The following is a 15,565-nucleotide window of genomic DNA, read 5'->3' on the forward strand; positions in this document are numbered from 1 at the left end:
ATCTGCACCGAGAATTACAACGTCTGTGTACAACACGATCCGCGGGAACTTTTTTAAGGATGGCCTGGCTGAAGAAAATGGCCAGTTAGTTGGGCTAAGTGGCGAGTACGGTTCGCGTTAGACCGGTCTTATCAGATGCCAAGCCACGTGGCCGTAACACGCACTTCGTTCTTACCCACGTGTTCGCGGAGGAAACCGGTGCTTGTGCCAACTTACTTTCACGACATCCATTACAAATGGATGCATATAAATTGCGCAGCGTGGTGTCATACTTCAAACGGGGAAACGCACGGGATCTGGGCTGGATAGCTGCTCCCGCGGTCGAATATTGCCTGCTTGCGAGCCGAATGAATTTTAACCGGGGACGTGTCGGGTGCGCAGGGTGGTGCATTAAAAACATTTAAATTATGGAACCTGTCCAGATGACATTAAACTTAATCCTGACTGTTTCGAACGTACATCATTTCCTCGTACCAATACTTTCTCGTGGCTGGGCAGGAAGCTAAAAAAAAAAAAGTGAACGTACCTACGCGAAATTACCTGCCCAATTTAAAAGTTGCGAACGTGCAACGTGAATGTTTTTTTTCACTATTCCTTCGTTCGTTCTTTATATAATTGCAGCTTTCGAGTTGATGCATTTAAGAGCGGTGCGGGCTTCGTATTGTAATAAATGAACAACGTAAGTCGTATCCACTCAAAATGTTATTTAAGTGGTAACATCCTTTGCAGTTGCCTTTACGTATACATCACTCCGAATTGCTACACGTACACGTTTCCTGCAGGAAACATACGTATGCAATTTCCGTTTCAATAATCGATTAACGTCTCGTTAAGTAAGTACAAAAATGTATCAACAGCTTCCTATGTAGTAATTTCTCTGCACTCTGTATAAATGTATCGAACTTCTTACATAAATTAACGTTATTACGATTGAATTAATTAAAAAATTTATTTTTCCTCAGAACCATTACGCATGTCTATCGATCGTTTCAAACGTGCGAACGAATTCCTACGAAAACGTCATAATTCCATTCCAAACACTTTGCTATTTTCAAGGAACGAAAAATTAAAGCGGAAAGAAAAAAAACTATTCTTTTGCGTCGAGTTTACCCTTTGAAACCACCTGTCCTTTGTTAACACACTTCCTCCGCCACGTGACCGCAACGGAAGACGTTATGGCGGCCCCTTTTCCACCGGACCACCCCGTATTTGCCTAAGAAATATTTCCCGTTGATATTCAGCCTCGCTAACAATACTTAAAAGCGTCTTTTCAAGCGTATACCCGCTTAGACGCGCCATGATTTACCGACTAGTAAGGTTTGTTTATCGAATAATCTCCTCGTTGGGATTCGATTTATTTGTGGGGGGGTACAAAACGCGTGAACGGTGCTGCGATCGATCACGGTCCTCTGTACAGAAAACAGGAGAATAGCTCTACACTTTAGACTAAGACCAACTGATGTCCAGGAAGTTATGTTTGAAACGTCAGCCTTCGATAAACGAGAAACACGATTGTATAACTTAAGTATATATCTTAAGAAGTATGGAAAAATTTAGAGGTTTGTGTGTAACAGTGAGCGCGCAGCTTCACAGAACCAGAGAGGGACACTCATTTTGGGACGACCTACCGACACGACTCGTTCTTGTCCTGAGATGCAGAACTGATTTCTTAGGCGTAAGGCGAATAACGTTTGCACGCAGGAGTCACTGACTCCCAGATGTAACGTCGCGACGACTAATTTTAACTTCCTCACTGGCTAAATGAATAAAAACAGACCGATCGAGATGCGTTTGGCCCGAAATAAAAGCGATTTTTCGCCAGCGGGATCGCAACGCAACTAGGCGACTCCCTGGAATTCGATTTAACGCGGAATTTCTATTTGAGGACTGAGAAAATCGATTTTCCTCCCACCGCTGAGAATAGCTTATCAGAATAACAAAATCGAGGTCCTTCTCCTCTCCTATCTAAGTGATCGACTTCAATTTTGATTTGGAAGCTTCCATTATTTAACTAAAAATTGGAATTCTTATATTCTGAACGATTTTCCCGCAACGGAAATACAAATCACAATAACGATCAACATTGTAAAAGCACCTTCATTTAAATTACTGCGCGTTTCCATCGTAGAAAACATTTTCATCGAGTGAATTTCGCAAGCAACGCGCAATGCGTTTATTTATAAAAAAAAATCGCATTCGCTACGTATGCGCTTAATATAGTATATTTCCTGCGATTTAATGACATTACCTACATTCGCTTTCAGCGCAACGATATATTAAGCAATAAAAGTCACGTGGTCCCGAGACAGACAATCTAATTCTCTAGAATGATTTCGCGCAATCAACGTGCCACATTATTCCTACCCCTTTTATCTACGAGCTTATTATTCTCATTCACTGGTTATCGAGAATGTAACGCAATTTCAGTAAAGAGGAATGTTCACTTGCCGTGTACTTTATTATAACGTACTCATATATTCATAACGTATGAAGCGTATACGACGTTTTAATTTTTCTACCCTTGATACATTAAACGTAACGACCTGTAATAAAAGAAAAATGAATGCGAACTCCTATATTCACAAAATTATCAGTAACCACCGTAGAAAAATGATCATAATATGTTTCGTTCTTCATCTTTCGTCTTGTATTACCTCCCGTTTAATGACTAACTCCTGTGTAACACGCAATACGCACGTAGCATTCGAGCGTATCGCCCTGAGCATCTCCCGGGCGCGTTAGCTGCTAAAAAGCTTCAAGCGAGTCCGACAAATATAATTGGAGTTTAAGCGGCACGCTCCTCCCTCTGTCATGCGACGTCGAGGTCTCAACGACAATTCTGGCTGCAAAATCTAGTCGAACCGATTCCCGATAATCGAGATTCCTCGATAAAATTTGGGCAATTCCGATGCGCTATTCGGGTCCCGTTCGAAGCCGCGGAGGCAGTCACCGAATGCGAGAACGTCCGTCGGATCGAACGCGCGTTACCCCGATCCGACGGACCAAACAGCTCTACGATTCGAGAAACCCGAATCCGACCGAGACGATGCGAGCCTGGCCGAAAGCGCAGAGGCAGAGGGAAGACACGGATTCCCTCGGGGGGCAAGCACAGCGAGCAATGAGGGAACTATGGTCGCGGACTCTCGCAGGTCCGCTCCGCGGGTCGTATCTTTCCTCGTCGGTGTATTGAACTTGGTCCGTAGGGGTCGTTCAACTCGTGGAGACTGCCGTGTGTGTCGTCCCTGGTGACGTCACGTGACTCGCCGTTGCCGAGGCGCGGAGGCAGGCGATGACGTGGCGCATGCCAATTGGCCCGCAACTTGCCCCGCTACCCAATGACGTCACGACTCGCGGAGGCACGGACCCGTCCAGGGCGCTGCCACCGCGAATCACGACGTCACGAGTACCAATGTCGATAAACTCGCCGTGCTTCGAGCTGTATACGTAAGTACACGTATGCTCCGCGATCGGACGCAACACAATACTAACAAGCAGATATCGTATCCACGCATTTCTTCCGGGTAAATAGAGCGGTGTCTCACAAAGAAAGGTGTACGGTAAAGAGAGAGAGAGAGAGAGAGAGAGAGGGAGAAAGGTATCGAAGACGGAAAGGTTAGCGTTAGAATTGGGACATGTCGGAGTAAAAGGATATGCAAGATTGCTGATTACGTTAATCGGTGGAGCACGTTTTCGGCTCCATGTTGATCAAACATTTTTCAGTAAGTCTCATGCGGGTCATATATCCCCTAAGTAATGTATGTAATACCTTAACGGGTCACGTGTTATAAGCGGAAAATATTTCAGGAAATAGTGCCCACGTGCGCATTAAATTAAGCGCACGTGTGCATCTGCAGCCTTGGAATCACAAAGAAATACAAGAAGGATAAAACATTTTTCTTAAGCACTGATTAAAACGCCAATGAAAACGTGGCCTCGATTAATTCTGCATGCTTTAACCTTTAGTTAATCGCGCGAATGAAATAACGTATGTATATATTTACATGTAATTCCGAGATCGCATGACTAACTGGAGGTTAATTGCAAATTAGTTTCGTAACAAACTGTGCTTCAACTGTTCGTTAAATTAAATATAGATTCCACAAATTTCCAGCAACGTCTAACCGCGCCGCAAGACTCCGAAGAAACAGCCAGCCTAACCGACCAAGAACATGAACGTGAACATTCCAACCCCCCCTGATCAACACTTGATTAACGAATCCTTAATCGATCGAGACGCACGGATCTCGTTTCCAAGAAGACCGCGAAAGACACGCTCCTGCTTCACCTGCACCTGCGGAACACACCTCACGCAACGGGCCGGCTATAAGTAATGATTGCGGAGTATTTTTAGCGCCAGAGGTCCCGCGGTAAAGAAAGATGCTCCGTAGGATGAAAGGAAGAAGACAGACAAGAAAGACCGAAGTGGAAGCAACACGGACAGGAGAAAGCCAAGAGAGAAAGAAGTGGGGAGGGTGAAGAAGAAAGGGGTCGGAGAGAATCCGCTAGCAGTGGGCGGCTTCTTCCTCGAGGAACTCGCACGGCTGAACGGGTACAGAGGGTTTACGTTTGGTGGGCTGGTTAACTGTCCGGTTGGATGGCCGGCTGGTGGTACTCTTGGTGCGCCGCTGCTGGCTCGCGTCTCTCTTCGCTGCCAGAGTTTGTTGACTCTCGGTTTCAGCACGCCGGCTGACCATGACCTCGCCGAACGATCCGCGAAGTAATACCGAGACGACTGACTCCCTGCCGCCCGCTGTCGGCGTCGTTGTCCTCGTTGTCCCTCCTATACGGTAACACTCGCGTGCAACCGCAACAGCAGCGGGCACCAGTCCACCGCCACTGGAAGCAGTACGGCCGCGACTTCTGCGCCGATCCACCTGACTTTTCGACGAGACCTACGTTATCGGCCGCGTCGTCGCGTCGGAATCGGAATTTCGACGGAAACGGACGACGCGTCGAGCGATATAGCGGTCATTGCCATCCGGTTGGTGCCATCGATGGCGGCATTGAAGATGGAAGTTCGCTTGAATGGAAGGGGCTTAGGTGTTGGTTAACTACTGGATTCGATTCCGAGGCGTTAGACTCGATTGTATCTAAACCACATGGGAACCAAAGTGAGCAACTTCAGTTTTCTTGAATTTAGTATCAAAGTGTGATTTTAACGCATGACGCGTTGAATGTCACGCTGAATTTATGTGACTTCTATTCAATAGTCATCTCAAACAATTTACTATATTTTATAGCGTCGTCGACCACTTTATGTATTCATTGGAATGTTAGTGTGGGTAATGGCATGGTTTACAAGGTGGATTAATGATGGTCTTTGTCGTCGGATGGAAGCTTTAGTTTGTGAATGGGAGCTTTTGTGCTGCGTCCTGTGGATTTCTAACGGTTTTGTTGTTTTTGGAAAGATTTCCAAGAAGTGAAAATGCTAGAAATACCCGTAGAACGTACGCGATAGTATTTAATATAAATTATTTCCTGAGAACGTTTATAGAGGTTGACAGTTCTAAATACGTCAATCTTAAATAAAACGACGATACTCAAACCCGGTTGAAATAATCTGTAAACGAGTTAGCAACGAGAAATGAATTTGAAAGATCAATCTGGATCAATGACTCGCGTGCGCGATATGAGAAATTGCAAGCATCAGTTTGCATGATTGATCTCGTGAGCAACGAAGTTACACACGTACAAATTATTGGACCAAAACGCACCTCGTTAAAATGCAATCCAATTTCACGCACCATAATAACCGTAACAAAACAATGATTACCGTTCGCATAACAAACTTAATCTTACTTTATACCGTTCCGATGCGCAAAAGAAAATAATTTTTTTAAGTCAAGTTAATTCTGGAAAACGTATGATCCTCGCGGAAGGGAAACGATGCGTCGCGAAGTTCGCGAAAGGGAAGAAGGGATCAATCGTCCGTACACTTAATGATATATGTAATATCGTCGGGTTTGTGTAAAAAAAAAAAATATTAATCTCCGTGAGCGTATCTGGGCCAGGGAATATCGATCGTGCGATCTGGGTCAGAGCTTGCATGCACCTTGCTGCACGCGTACGCGGCAGGGTGCAGCGGCCATATCGTTTGAGCAACGGCGTGCACGTGTGCGGGCTCATGAAAAGTCTCACGCGCAAGGTGCCCCTGTGTGCATTACCTCTGGAAACTTACTGCTCGCCCGATAAGACCGAATAAATGCGAACCGCCGACTGCTAAGGGACTGCTTCCTTGGTTTAATTCCCGGCGTTGGGAACACGTGGCCAGCGGGCCAGATAAGTATTCAAATTAATTGCCCGTTGTCGTCTCTGAATTTTGTACCGCACTGGCCTCATGTTCGTTCTTTTCGCGGCCGTTCGGACGCTTCCAACGCTCCGGGGTTTCACTGCGCGCTCCACTGGACATTCGTTACGGTTACGAATAACAGAATCATCGTACCCATTTTGGGTATATTCTGTTTTTTCTCACAAACGGATACAGTTTTGATGTTCTTGTATAAAAAATGAGACTTTAAATGCTTGCATACAGCTGAACGTTGTAAAGTTAAGTGAGAGAAAAGAAGCAAATGAGCGTGTTCTTTTTACATTTTGGAGAAGTGTAAGAAGATCGTCCTAGTTTATTATTCTTTTAAATAGTATATCTTTGATTGAAAATATCAAGTATGCAAACTGAACCTTCTTCATGCTACGGATGTGTATGACAATATAAATATTTTTAGTTTGATGGGCTACTTATATTTTCCCTTTGCACGTCAAATAAGAAAAGCTGAAAATAACTCGGCGAATTACACAATTAGGAGATTGAAGATAAATGTATAATTGCACGGACGGCTGACAAGATTAACTATGACAATGTCTAAGGTAATTGACAGTGACGGGAAACCTAATTAGTATTCTATTCTAACGCTCTAAAAATGCTTCGCTCGACACTAACGGAACAATGGTAATTGTCAGAGTCTAATCGACATTTGATCAAACCGAGCACCTCCATAATTCAAGAAATTAGTATGTACATAAGTTCTAACTTTTGTTCCTTTGTAGCTAACTGAATTTAAAAAATAATTCACTTTTCATACGCAAGTGAAATGGTATTGAAACAATCCTAATAAATCCTAATGTAGAAGCAATTTTAGAAGAACAAAAGGAAAAAAGAAAAAGAACGACAGCATTCTGCTTCCAGGGGGGTTGGGGTAATCCGCGAGATAAGGTCTGTACGATCGCCAGTTTGATGTGTGACTATACATGGATGAACACGTGCGTAGAAGGAGAGGCCGTAAAATCGATCGTCTGCAACGCATCTCTATGCGTTGCACGTGACTCAACGGCGCTCTGCCATGGCGGACAAATATCCCGGCTGCTGTTTCGACCGGCTCTCTGCCTGAAATAGTTACCTTCGCACAAAATAAGTCTCATTTCCAAGTTCCACTTTAGACATTTTTGCTTCCAAAAATGCTTCTCTTTAATGTAAATAAATTTTATAATAGAAAACGTAGAAAAATCGAACAAGATGAAGAAACCACCTTATGTCCACCGTTGAGTATATCATTCAATCATAATTCGTCTTTGACTATGATTACTTCCGGTATACCATTGGAACGGGAGAATCGTTGAAAGCAGCTGAAACGCGTGCATGTAGCTCATTCAGTGGTGGAAGTAGCCGTGCATTTCTCTGCGATTGTTACAGCCGCGGGTACGTAGAAAAATAAGAAAATCGATATCGTAAAATAGAAACACGCATAGAACCGGCGACTGCATAATGCAACGGCTCGCTATTAATATTCCAGCCAACGATATAATGCATGTGTACAACGAAAGTTCGTGAACTGACGAGTCACGCGTCATGTGAATCACCCTTAGGGAGATTTGGCTCCATTCAATGCCGGAGGGTGAAAAGTTGGTGAAAAAAAAAGGCCCGCCGATCGAACGAAAGGGTTGCTACAGCCTCCCCTCCCTGTCCAAGGGTAGCCAAGCACTCTACAGAAGTACAAATTTATATTCTGTTTCGATAGAAATCTTCCGTATTAGTTTCAGTCACATGAAAACTACGTACACTTACAATTGAATAGTCTACGGTTTGAAATTCGTCCTCAAACTTGGCCTTAAATTCTTTCAGTTAACGTAAACGGTCTTAGCAATTCGTCTCGGTACACCATAGATACGGTGAACATCCTGTCACGTGATACGAGGTAATAAAGAGATAACTCAACGGTGTAGAAACGATAATATTCGTTTCATCGTCGATACTTCGGTGACTGGCGTGCGCCAAACCATTTTCTCATTGTAATTTCTGTTATCGATGAGTCGTGACTCTGTTTGCCTAATTATCGCGATCACAGCACGGTGCCACACGCTGCAACCAACCAACCTATCACGCGAATGTAATTAATCTATCCGATTTCGTCCGATTCTTTTATTGGGATAAAAATCAGGCATAAATTTCGAATCCAACATAAAATCTACTAGTTTCTTAACCCTTGTCTTGAACCCCAGATTATTTTATTCAAATTCTTGCATCTTCGACGAAGCAATGTTGCTTACAATTCAATCCTGATCTACAAATAATTGTTACGTATTTCCTACTATGTATGCACACCTGAACGGACGCATTGAAACCCAATATATCTAAGGAAACCGCCTCACGCATCCGCAAAGAGAGGATTTTCCATTCAATTTCACCCGCTGAATAAGTCTGCGGTTTATCGAATGGAATAAAGACAAAAGACACTATTCCTCTACGTAATTCCAGTATAATTGTAGTTATTTTAAAATAGAAGTAGAAAAAACTTGCGTTCATATTTTGCTCAGCGTGTATCCACAAAGAAATGCATAAGTTATATCTCACGTAATTCGCGACGAAATAAATTCAGCTAAAATTGAGATCGCTATGTATTACTTTGCGCGAAGGTTATGCATGCAGTTACTTTGATGTCTCAAGGTTACCAACCGATCTGCACGCAACTCGAAACACGGAAGACATACTTGCATATGCACCAAGTTACACGCGGTACAAAATAACTAAGACGAGAGAGAAAAAGAAGTTTTAGAAACGATTATAGTGAGTCGTATAAAAATAAGGCGAACATATACGTACAAATGCGTCTGCGAACACGAAATAGGCGTCCATTTAACACACGGGCGCAGATTACTCAGGGTAAGCGATTCGTGGTAATAGATGTATTGAAAAAGGGCAAACGTGAAGTTCGCTACGATTTCCCGTTAATCAGAGGGCAAAAAGCATTACTCGAACGTGCGGATTTTTAACGAGTCGAACTTTTATCATTGAAACACCTCTAATTCTAGCATCCCAATTATATAAAATCATCACTTCTAGATCTTCTTCTTGCGTGTAACGAATTGTTCAACTGAAATATTTGTTTGTAACTTTAATTTGATGCGAGTTGATAAAGTATAAATGAAGGGAGCCTCGATTGGCGGATGTCATGAAAAGGCGTCAATCGCAAAAAACTGATAACGGTTACGCGTTATCGTAGACTGGTGGAGTGCTGAAAGATCGAAAGGGAGTCTTCTGCCGAGGTTCGTTCCACGGGAATCTTGCACCATCCGAGTTAAGGAGGGTTGAACAGGAAATCGATATTCCCACTCCTAACCGTTTACAAAGCCGATTGCCTGACAGGAAATGTCAAGTTAACCGCAACAATATCTGTCGCATATGCACATCTACAAAAATTTTAACCGTTCTATCGTATAATATTTTGCGAAGTAAACTCGCAATAGAAAATAACCACGATAATTTAATATCTGATGATAGTTCTGAACAAAATTAATGGATTTCTTCGAAGACATAGAATATGCACCTCGGGTATAACGAGACGTTTTATATTTCTGGCGCGTCTTTAATTATTAAGTAAAATATCACTGGAATGTGACAAGCGAACTTTTGACCTGGTCACCGGCACAGATACTAATCAAGAATGATAGATATAACCGCATTAATTGATATTTGATGGTGCTGCAATCTTCTGGACTATTTCGAAGCGGCTAATAAAAAATTAACGAAAACCTTTCAATTTTCAAATGTTACACGTTATTTTATTTCGCGTATAACTAGGTATTCGTAACGAAATTTGGAGACATCTGTAGACCGAAATAATTAGTGTCAATTAAGGTTAAATTACATTTCCTGAATAGCTTTACCGAGGATACGTTAAGTACAGAGTAATCGAAAATTACTGAAATAATTTTGTACACGAATACCCGCAAAATCGTCTCACGAACGTAAGCTCACCACCATTTTATAAGACAAAAATCCCACACAATTATTTTTTCACGATTTAATCCAGTTTGTATTGCATGAGCAATGCAAAATGAAGGATATTTAAAAAATTCTAACAACTTCGTTTACCACTGAGATTATAAGCACAACGTGCTAGAAATCTAAATCATCGTTTTGGCCATTGAATAAACACGTAAATATGTACTTGGCCTATTATTTCCCCCACACGATATCCTAGTCGTCCATATCCGTGCACCAACTCGGCACGTAGGCACTCTTCGTTATTTCATTACGGAAGCCGGAGGCATCTATCGTTGAATTTACTTGTCAATAACTCAGTCGGTAACTTCCTTGTACGATCAATTATAACGATTTTCACGATAGTCTACTTTATCAACACACAACTGCATTATCAACAGGATTTTGCGCGAAATTAAGAAAATAGAGAATACAGGACGAGACCGATGAACTCTATGTGTACATCGTCCAAGGGGGCGACGCCCCCTTTTCAAGGTGAACAACTCTCGTGAGAGATTACAACATTTTTCTGTAGAGACATTTTTATCCGCACTATTTTATTTCCTCTTTTTCAAAACGTGGATTCAATAGATACCTCAGACTAACTAGTTACCCAAATATTGATTCATTTAGTAACCATGAAAAATGACTTATATTAAACTAAATTACCTACATCTTAAATTTACTAAATATAACGATCAATCCTTGAAACTTTTCTTTGAATTATAATAAAGAATAAATTCATCTTATGACTGCATATTTGTAATAAAAGATGGAGGCATCGTTTCATTTATCACATTTTAAATAAATTAACAAGAAAGGAGTAATATGAGTTACTGTATATAGGAAAAGGTATGTACATGCAGAATGATATATTGAAATAGTTGTGTTATTATCACTTACCATTGAAAAGCATTGAAATGGTAGTAGACAAGCCCCTGTCCATATAAAAATGAAGCATCCTTCCAATAGTCCCCTTTCAAGGAATAAAACTTTTGATATGCAGACATAGCTGTTGGAACAAAAAGAGAAAAAGTAAAAATACCGCAGATAAAATTAACAAAGAATGCTTTAAGTGATTAATTACCTTTACTATAATCTTCTAAAAGTAAATGGAAATGTCCTAATTTACAGTACGTTTTAGGATCGATACTAATTCCTTTGTCTTCATTGTCATCCTTCAACTCATCAGGATTCATTTTTGTACTATCTGCTTTCCTACGTTGTTTTTCAGCTTGCGCTTGGACTAGCATTCTTTCTAGATACTTAATCGCGCGTACAACTAAAGCCTTCTTCTTCGATTGCTCCGGTGAGTTCAATTTCAAAAATCCAAACTGTCGACTGCGCAATAAAAAGAACACATTGATTAATATAAAAATTACAACAATCACCCCTTACATGTGCGGACAAAAAATATCACGTGTCAAACATATTGCTGCGTTACATTTAGTTTCCTGCAAAATCTGTATAAATAAATATTTCGTCGGAATAAATAATATTGTTTTCGTATCTTTTAACCAAATCTTTATCTGACAACTATTACTTTTAACATTGGAAACGAACGCAACGCAAATTATCAAAGTAGAATGACATTGTAATTAAATTGAGCACGTCTAGATCTCCGAAAATGATGTCAGTAGGTTACAACAGTATGCCCAAATAAACTAATCGAATTGCGCGCCTATTCTGTCAAACAACCTTTTAGGTTATATTTTGGTAGGCGAGCAAGTAAAATACAAGCAGCACACGGGAAATTAAGTAACCAGCGCGAGGTTTATCGGGATAGGTATTGCTCGGTAGAAAATTACCTGTCTAACTCGGATAATATCTGTAATTCTTGAGGAGTCAAGTTGATGTCGTCCGTATCTTGAGCCATTTTCGAACACGGTAAATATATTCATTAAAAACAGAAGGGGCACATGTTTGCACTTAGAACATGCCGCTTTGCACGGGGATACGTGAGTTTTCACAATTTACACACTCGACATCTCATCACTTCATCGGGACGATAAGTTTTTAAAAGCGGCGATCAGGTTAAACCAGGATGGCGAATCACGCGACGGAAGACCATTACCACCGCTCACGTCGGCTTCGAATTCCGGTACCAAAGAACATCGCTCTCTGGAACGTCTCGGAGAGGCGCAAAAATTTAAACAATTTACTCTTATACTTTACACGATTCATATTCGTATACTTGAAAATACGTAATACTGCATAAAATGTATAATTAAGTTTACCAATTGCATAGATTGTTAAAAATATAGATAAATGAAATTTAACAATGAGAAGCCTGACTTAACACGTTACACAGCGAAGAATAAAATGCGATAAAGGAATAAGTAAACAATAATAAGGAACGATCAGTCGTTGTTTTGATATAAATAACATTTAGGAAGTAAACTTGATTATTTTCAGCGTTTCGAAGAACATGAAGATAGAATGTATTAACGTTTGGATATTTTTATAATTTATTAGAAAAGATACCTGAAGCACTCGTTAAAGAGTGTTTATTCGAACTATTTCCAATTCAAAGTTATACAGAGAGAGAGAGAGAGAGAGAGAGAGAGCAATCGTTAGATTCTAATACGATCAGAGTATTATAAAGTATTAAAGACGGTTATTTTACCATTTTACTACTGTACCGTCTCGAAAGTCTTCAAACCGAAACGATCGTCGCGGAATACCGCATATTACGATCTATCAGATCAGTCTATGCACAAAAGGCGTTAACTTTATTATAAACCTCGGTGATTAAACAAATTAGGTGAGCCTTACATGTGTAAATACTAACCGCTATGAGATATTACATAATTTAAGGATACACCTGAACTGTATCATGCCTAAACTGCAAAAGAATCCCATCAAGTCAGGAGCAACAAAATTGTTTAAACGGTAGACGGTTTTTGTTTTGCATCTTATTTCGGAATGTGTTATCTTTGTTCGATAGTGTCCGTCTGCATGTTGCACGATAAAGTGGGTCTATACGGAAAAAAAAAAAAAAAATGCTTTTGTCACAACGAAGTACTCATTATTACAATTTCTTAGCAATGCAATCATCGATATATTTTTATTCTGACGAATAACCGAAGAATGGCTTTCCGACAATATTATATACAGACGTGAAAATAGCGGCCGTACCTTATCATTTTGTGTGATAAATTTTAAACAGAAGATTCATAATGTAAAAAGAATCGCGTTAGAGGAGAACGTAGAAAAAGTGTCGCGTTTAAAATTAAAATGAACATTCTATATGGGAAGATACTATTTTTTTTTTTAACGAAATCGAGAATTGAAGATTAACAAATATTTTACAGCGTTAAAATGAATCTTCCAGTAACAAAGAAAAGCAAAGACGAAGCGAACAAAGAAGAATTAGACATTTCGAAAGAAGCAAAGAGCATGATTGACAAGATTTTAGGAGACGTTAGCAAAACATCTGCCACCAAGCAAATTATTATTGGCACAACATCAGGATGGTATACATATATATATATATATATATACATTATATTCATAATGTTGCTTAAACATTTTCTAAGTAGTGTAGATAAGAGATATTAATTTTATTTTCGTACAGGCTAACCGGCTTTGTAACAATGAAAGTTGGAAAAATTGCTGCATTCGCGGTTGGTGGTGGAATTATAATGCTGCAAATTGCAGCTCACCAGGGTTACATAAAAATCAATTGGGATAAAATTCAAAAGAAAGCAGAAAAGATTACAGATAAGGTGGAGGAGAAAGTTACCGGCGAAGGACCAAAGCTTTTAGACAAGGTAAAATTCTTACACATTACATAGTTATATATCGATATGTACCAGAGGAAATGTAATATATTATTAATAATAATAATAATATTATTTATAGGTAGGAATATGGTATCGATACAATTCATTAGTGGCAACAAGTTTTGTTGGTGGTTTCATTATTGGTTTAGCATCCTAAATGAAAAACCACTAGTTACATACAAAAAACATATGTGGACAGTGTATATTTAGTACTTTTCATATTAGCATTGTATGTTAGGTATAAATTTTACTGTTTCTATTATTTAAGAATCAAACCTATCTTTTAACATTTTCTTATCAGCATAAGGAAATATTTTTATTTTTATTTTTTAATATATAAGTTCATTGTGGCATACATCTTTATAGTATTGTATATCTCATATAGTTAGGTTTAAAATCTAACAGGTTTTTATATCTTATAATCATTAATAGTTATATATGTACAAATTTGTGCATTATCTCTCACTAGAAGAAAAAAATGATAAACGAAATATAGAAAAACAGTGTACAAAGTTGATTATATCTTACAATAAATGAGATCATTGGAATTTGCTTTTGCTTTCTTTTCTATTTAAATTTTTGATTTATTTCGTATTATTTTCAAGGTCTTTGTCTTTGAAAAATTGATATCGATACTTTGTCTAGATTTGTATGTAATATTTTTTAAGTATACTTATTAATTTTATAAATAAATCATTCAGTAATAAGATTTATTATTTCAGGTCGAGAGATTTGTTGATAAAAAGCTAGATAAAGCTGAACAATTGTTGAAGAATGGCGAATCTCGTACGCGGCGTTGGTACCACTCTATAACCGGTGATAAATCATTTAAAACTCAAGAAATTCATATCTTTCTTACATCTTTTGTAGCTGGTTTAGCACTTGGCATCGCAAGTGGAAATTAAATTTAAGAATGCTGTACTCTGAATGCATAAAAAATATCAGGCACTTGTCTTGGAATAACATAATAAAACTTCGTAAAGGTATACAGTAACAAGATAATAACATAATAATAAAACAAAAATAGTTGAAATTAGACATTACAGTATGTACAAAACAAATGAAATTTTGCTTTCTTTTATATTGATCATACTTTTTATAATTTAGCACAAATTTACATATATAAAGATAAACAACATTCACATTAAATTAATACTAAAGCTTACATATTTCATAAATTTTAACAGTATTACCAAATATAAATTTATATTTAATTTACGTTTAATTATAATATTAGTATTGTGAAATGTGTCGAATTAAATATAAAAATTTATTTCATTCGGAATACAGCAAAAGTAATGCAGTTATTTTAGAGATTGTATTTGTGGAATATAAAAGTTAATATACTTATTATGTTAAGTCTATAATATTTGCTAGATATATTAACAAATAGGAAGCTACATGTAATGTTTGCTTTTTGTATGATTTTTCTATATTTACTGCGGTTTGAAAAATATATTGTTATAACTTAAAATAACAATGAATCTTGTTAATTAATTTTGTACTACTATTTTATTATATACTC

The 15,565-nt window shown here is 38.9% G+C and overlaps 2 protein-coding genes across 4 annotated transcripts in view; one reads left to right on the top strand and one right to left on the bottom strand.

The window, feature by feature from the left end:
- Positions 1-12,360, bottom strand: part of Utx (Utx histone demethylase) — a 76,482-nt gene extending 64,122 nt beyond the window's left edge. The window contains exons 1-3 of the mRNA XM_076897378.1: positions 12,064-12,360; positions 11,343-11,596; positions 11,159-11,267 (exon numbers count right to left, since the gene is read on the bottom strand). Coding sequence (XP_076753493.1) covers positions 11,159-11,267; positions 11,343-11,596; positions 12,064-12,131 — 431 coding nt within the window. The 5' untranslated portion in view covers positions 12,132-12,360. The remainder of the gene's footprint in view (positions 1-11,158; positions 11,268-11,342; positions 11,597-12,063) is intronic.
- A 505-nt stretch (positions 12,361-12,865) lies between these two features.
- Positions 12,866-15,150, top strand: LOC143424460 (FUN14 domain-containing protein 1). Of its 3 annotated transcripts, none has more exons than XM_076896516.1 (4): positions 12,866-13,019; positions 13,570-13,731; positions 13,833-14,028; positions 14,763-15,146. In XM_076896516.1, the coding sequence occupies exons 2-4, from the start codon at positions 13,577-13,579 to the stop codon at positions 14,943-14,945; spliced, it is 534 nt and encodes a 177-aa protein (XP_076752631.1). In that variant the 5' UTR covers positions 12,866-13,019; positions 13,570-13,576; the 3' UTR covers positions 14,946-15,146. The 3 variants fall into 3 exon arrangements, with proteins under 3 accessions (XP_076752631.1, XP_076752630.1, XP_076752632.1); XM_076896515.1 differs by lacking the exon at positions 12,866-13,019 and adding an exon at positions 13,020-13,147 and having other exon boundaries at positions 14,763-15,150; XM_076896517.1 differs by lacking the exons at positions 12,866-13,019; positions 14,763-15,146 and adding exons at positions 13,020-13,147; positions 14,120-14,361.
- The last annotated feature ends 415 nt before the right edge of the window (positions 15,151-15,565 follow it).

Source organism: Xylocopa sonorina, chromosome 6 (assembly GCF_050948175.1).
Source record: "Xylocopa sonorina isolate GNS202 chromosome 6, iyXylSono1_principal, whole genome shotgun sequence".
Classification (NCBI taxonomy): Eukaryota; Metazoa; Arthropoda; class Insecta; order Hymenoptera; family Apidae; genus Xylocopa; species Xylocopa sonorina.

Coding starts and splice junctions, on each gene's coding strand:
- LOC143424460 (XM_076896515.1), top strand. CDS start 13,092: ATGCCTAAACTGCAAAAGAATCCCATCAAGTCAGGAGCAACAAAATTG. Junction 13,148..13,569: donor GCAACAAAATTGTTTAAACG/GTAGACGGTTTT, acceptor AATATTTTACAG/CGTTAAAATGAATCTTCCAG. Junction 13,732..13,832: donor ATTGGCACAACATCAGGATG/GTATACATATAT, acceptor ATTTTCGTACAG/GCTAACCGGCTTTGTAACAA.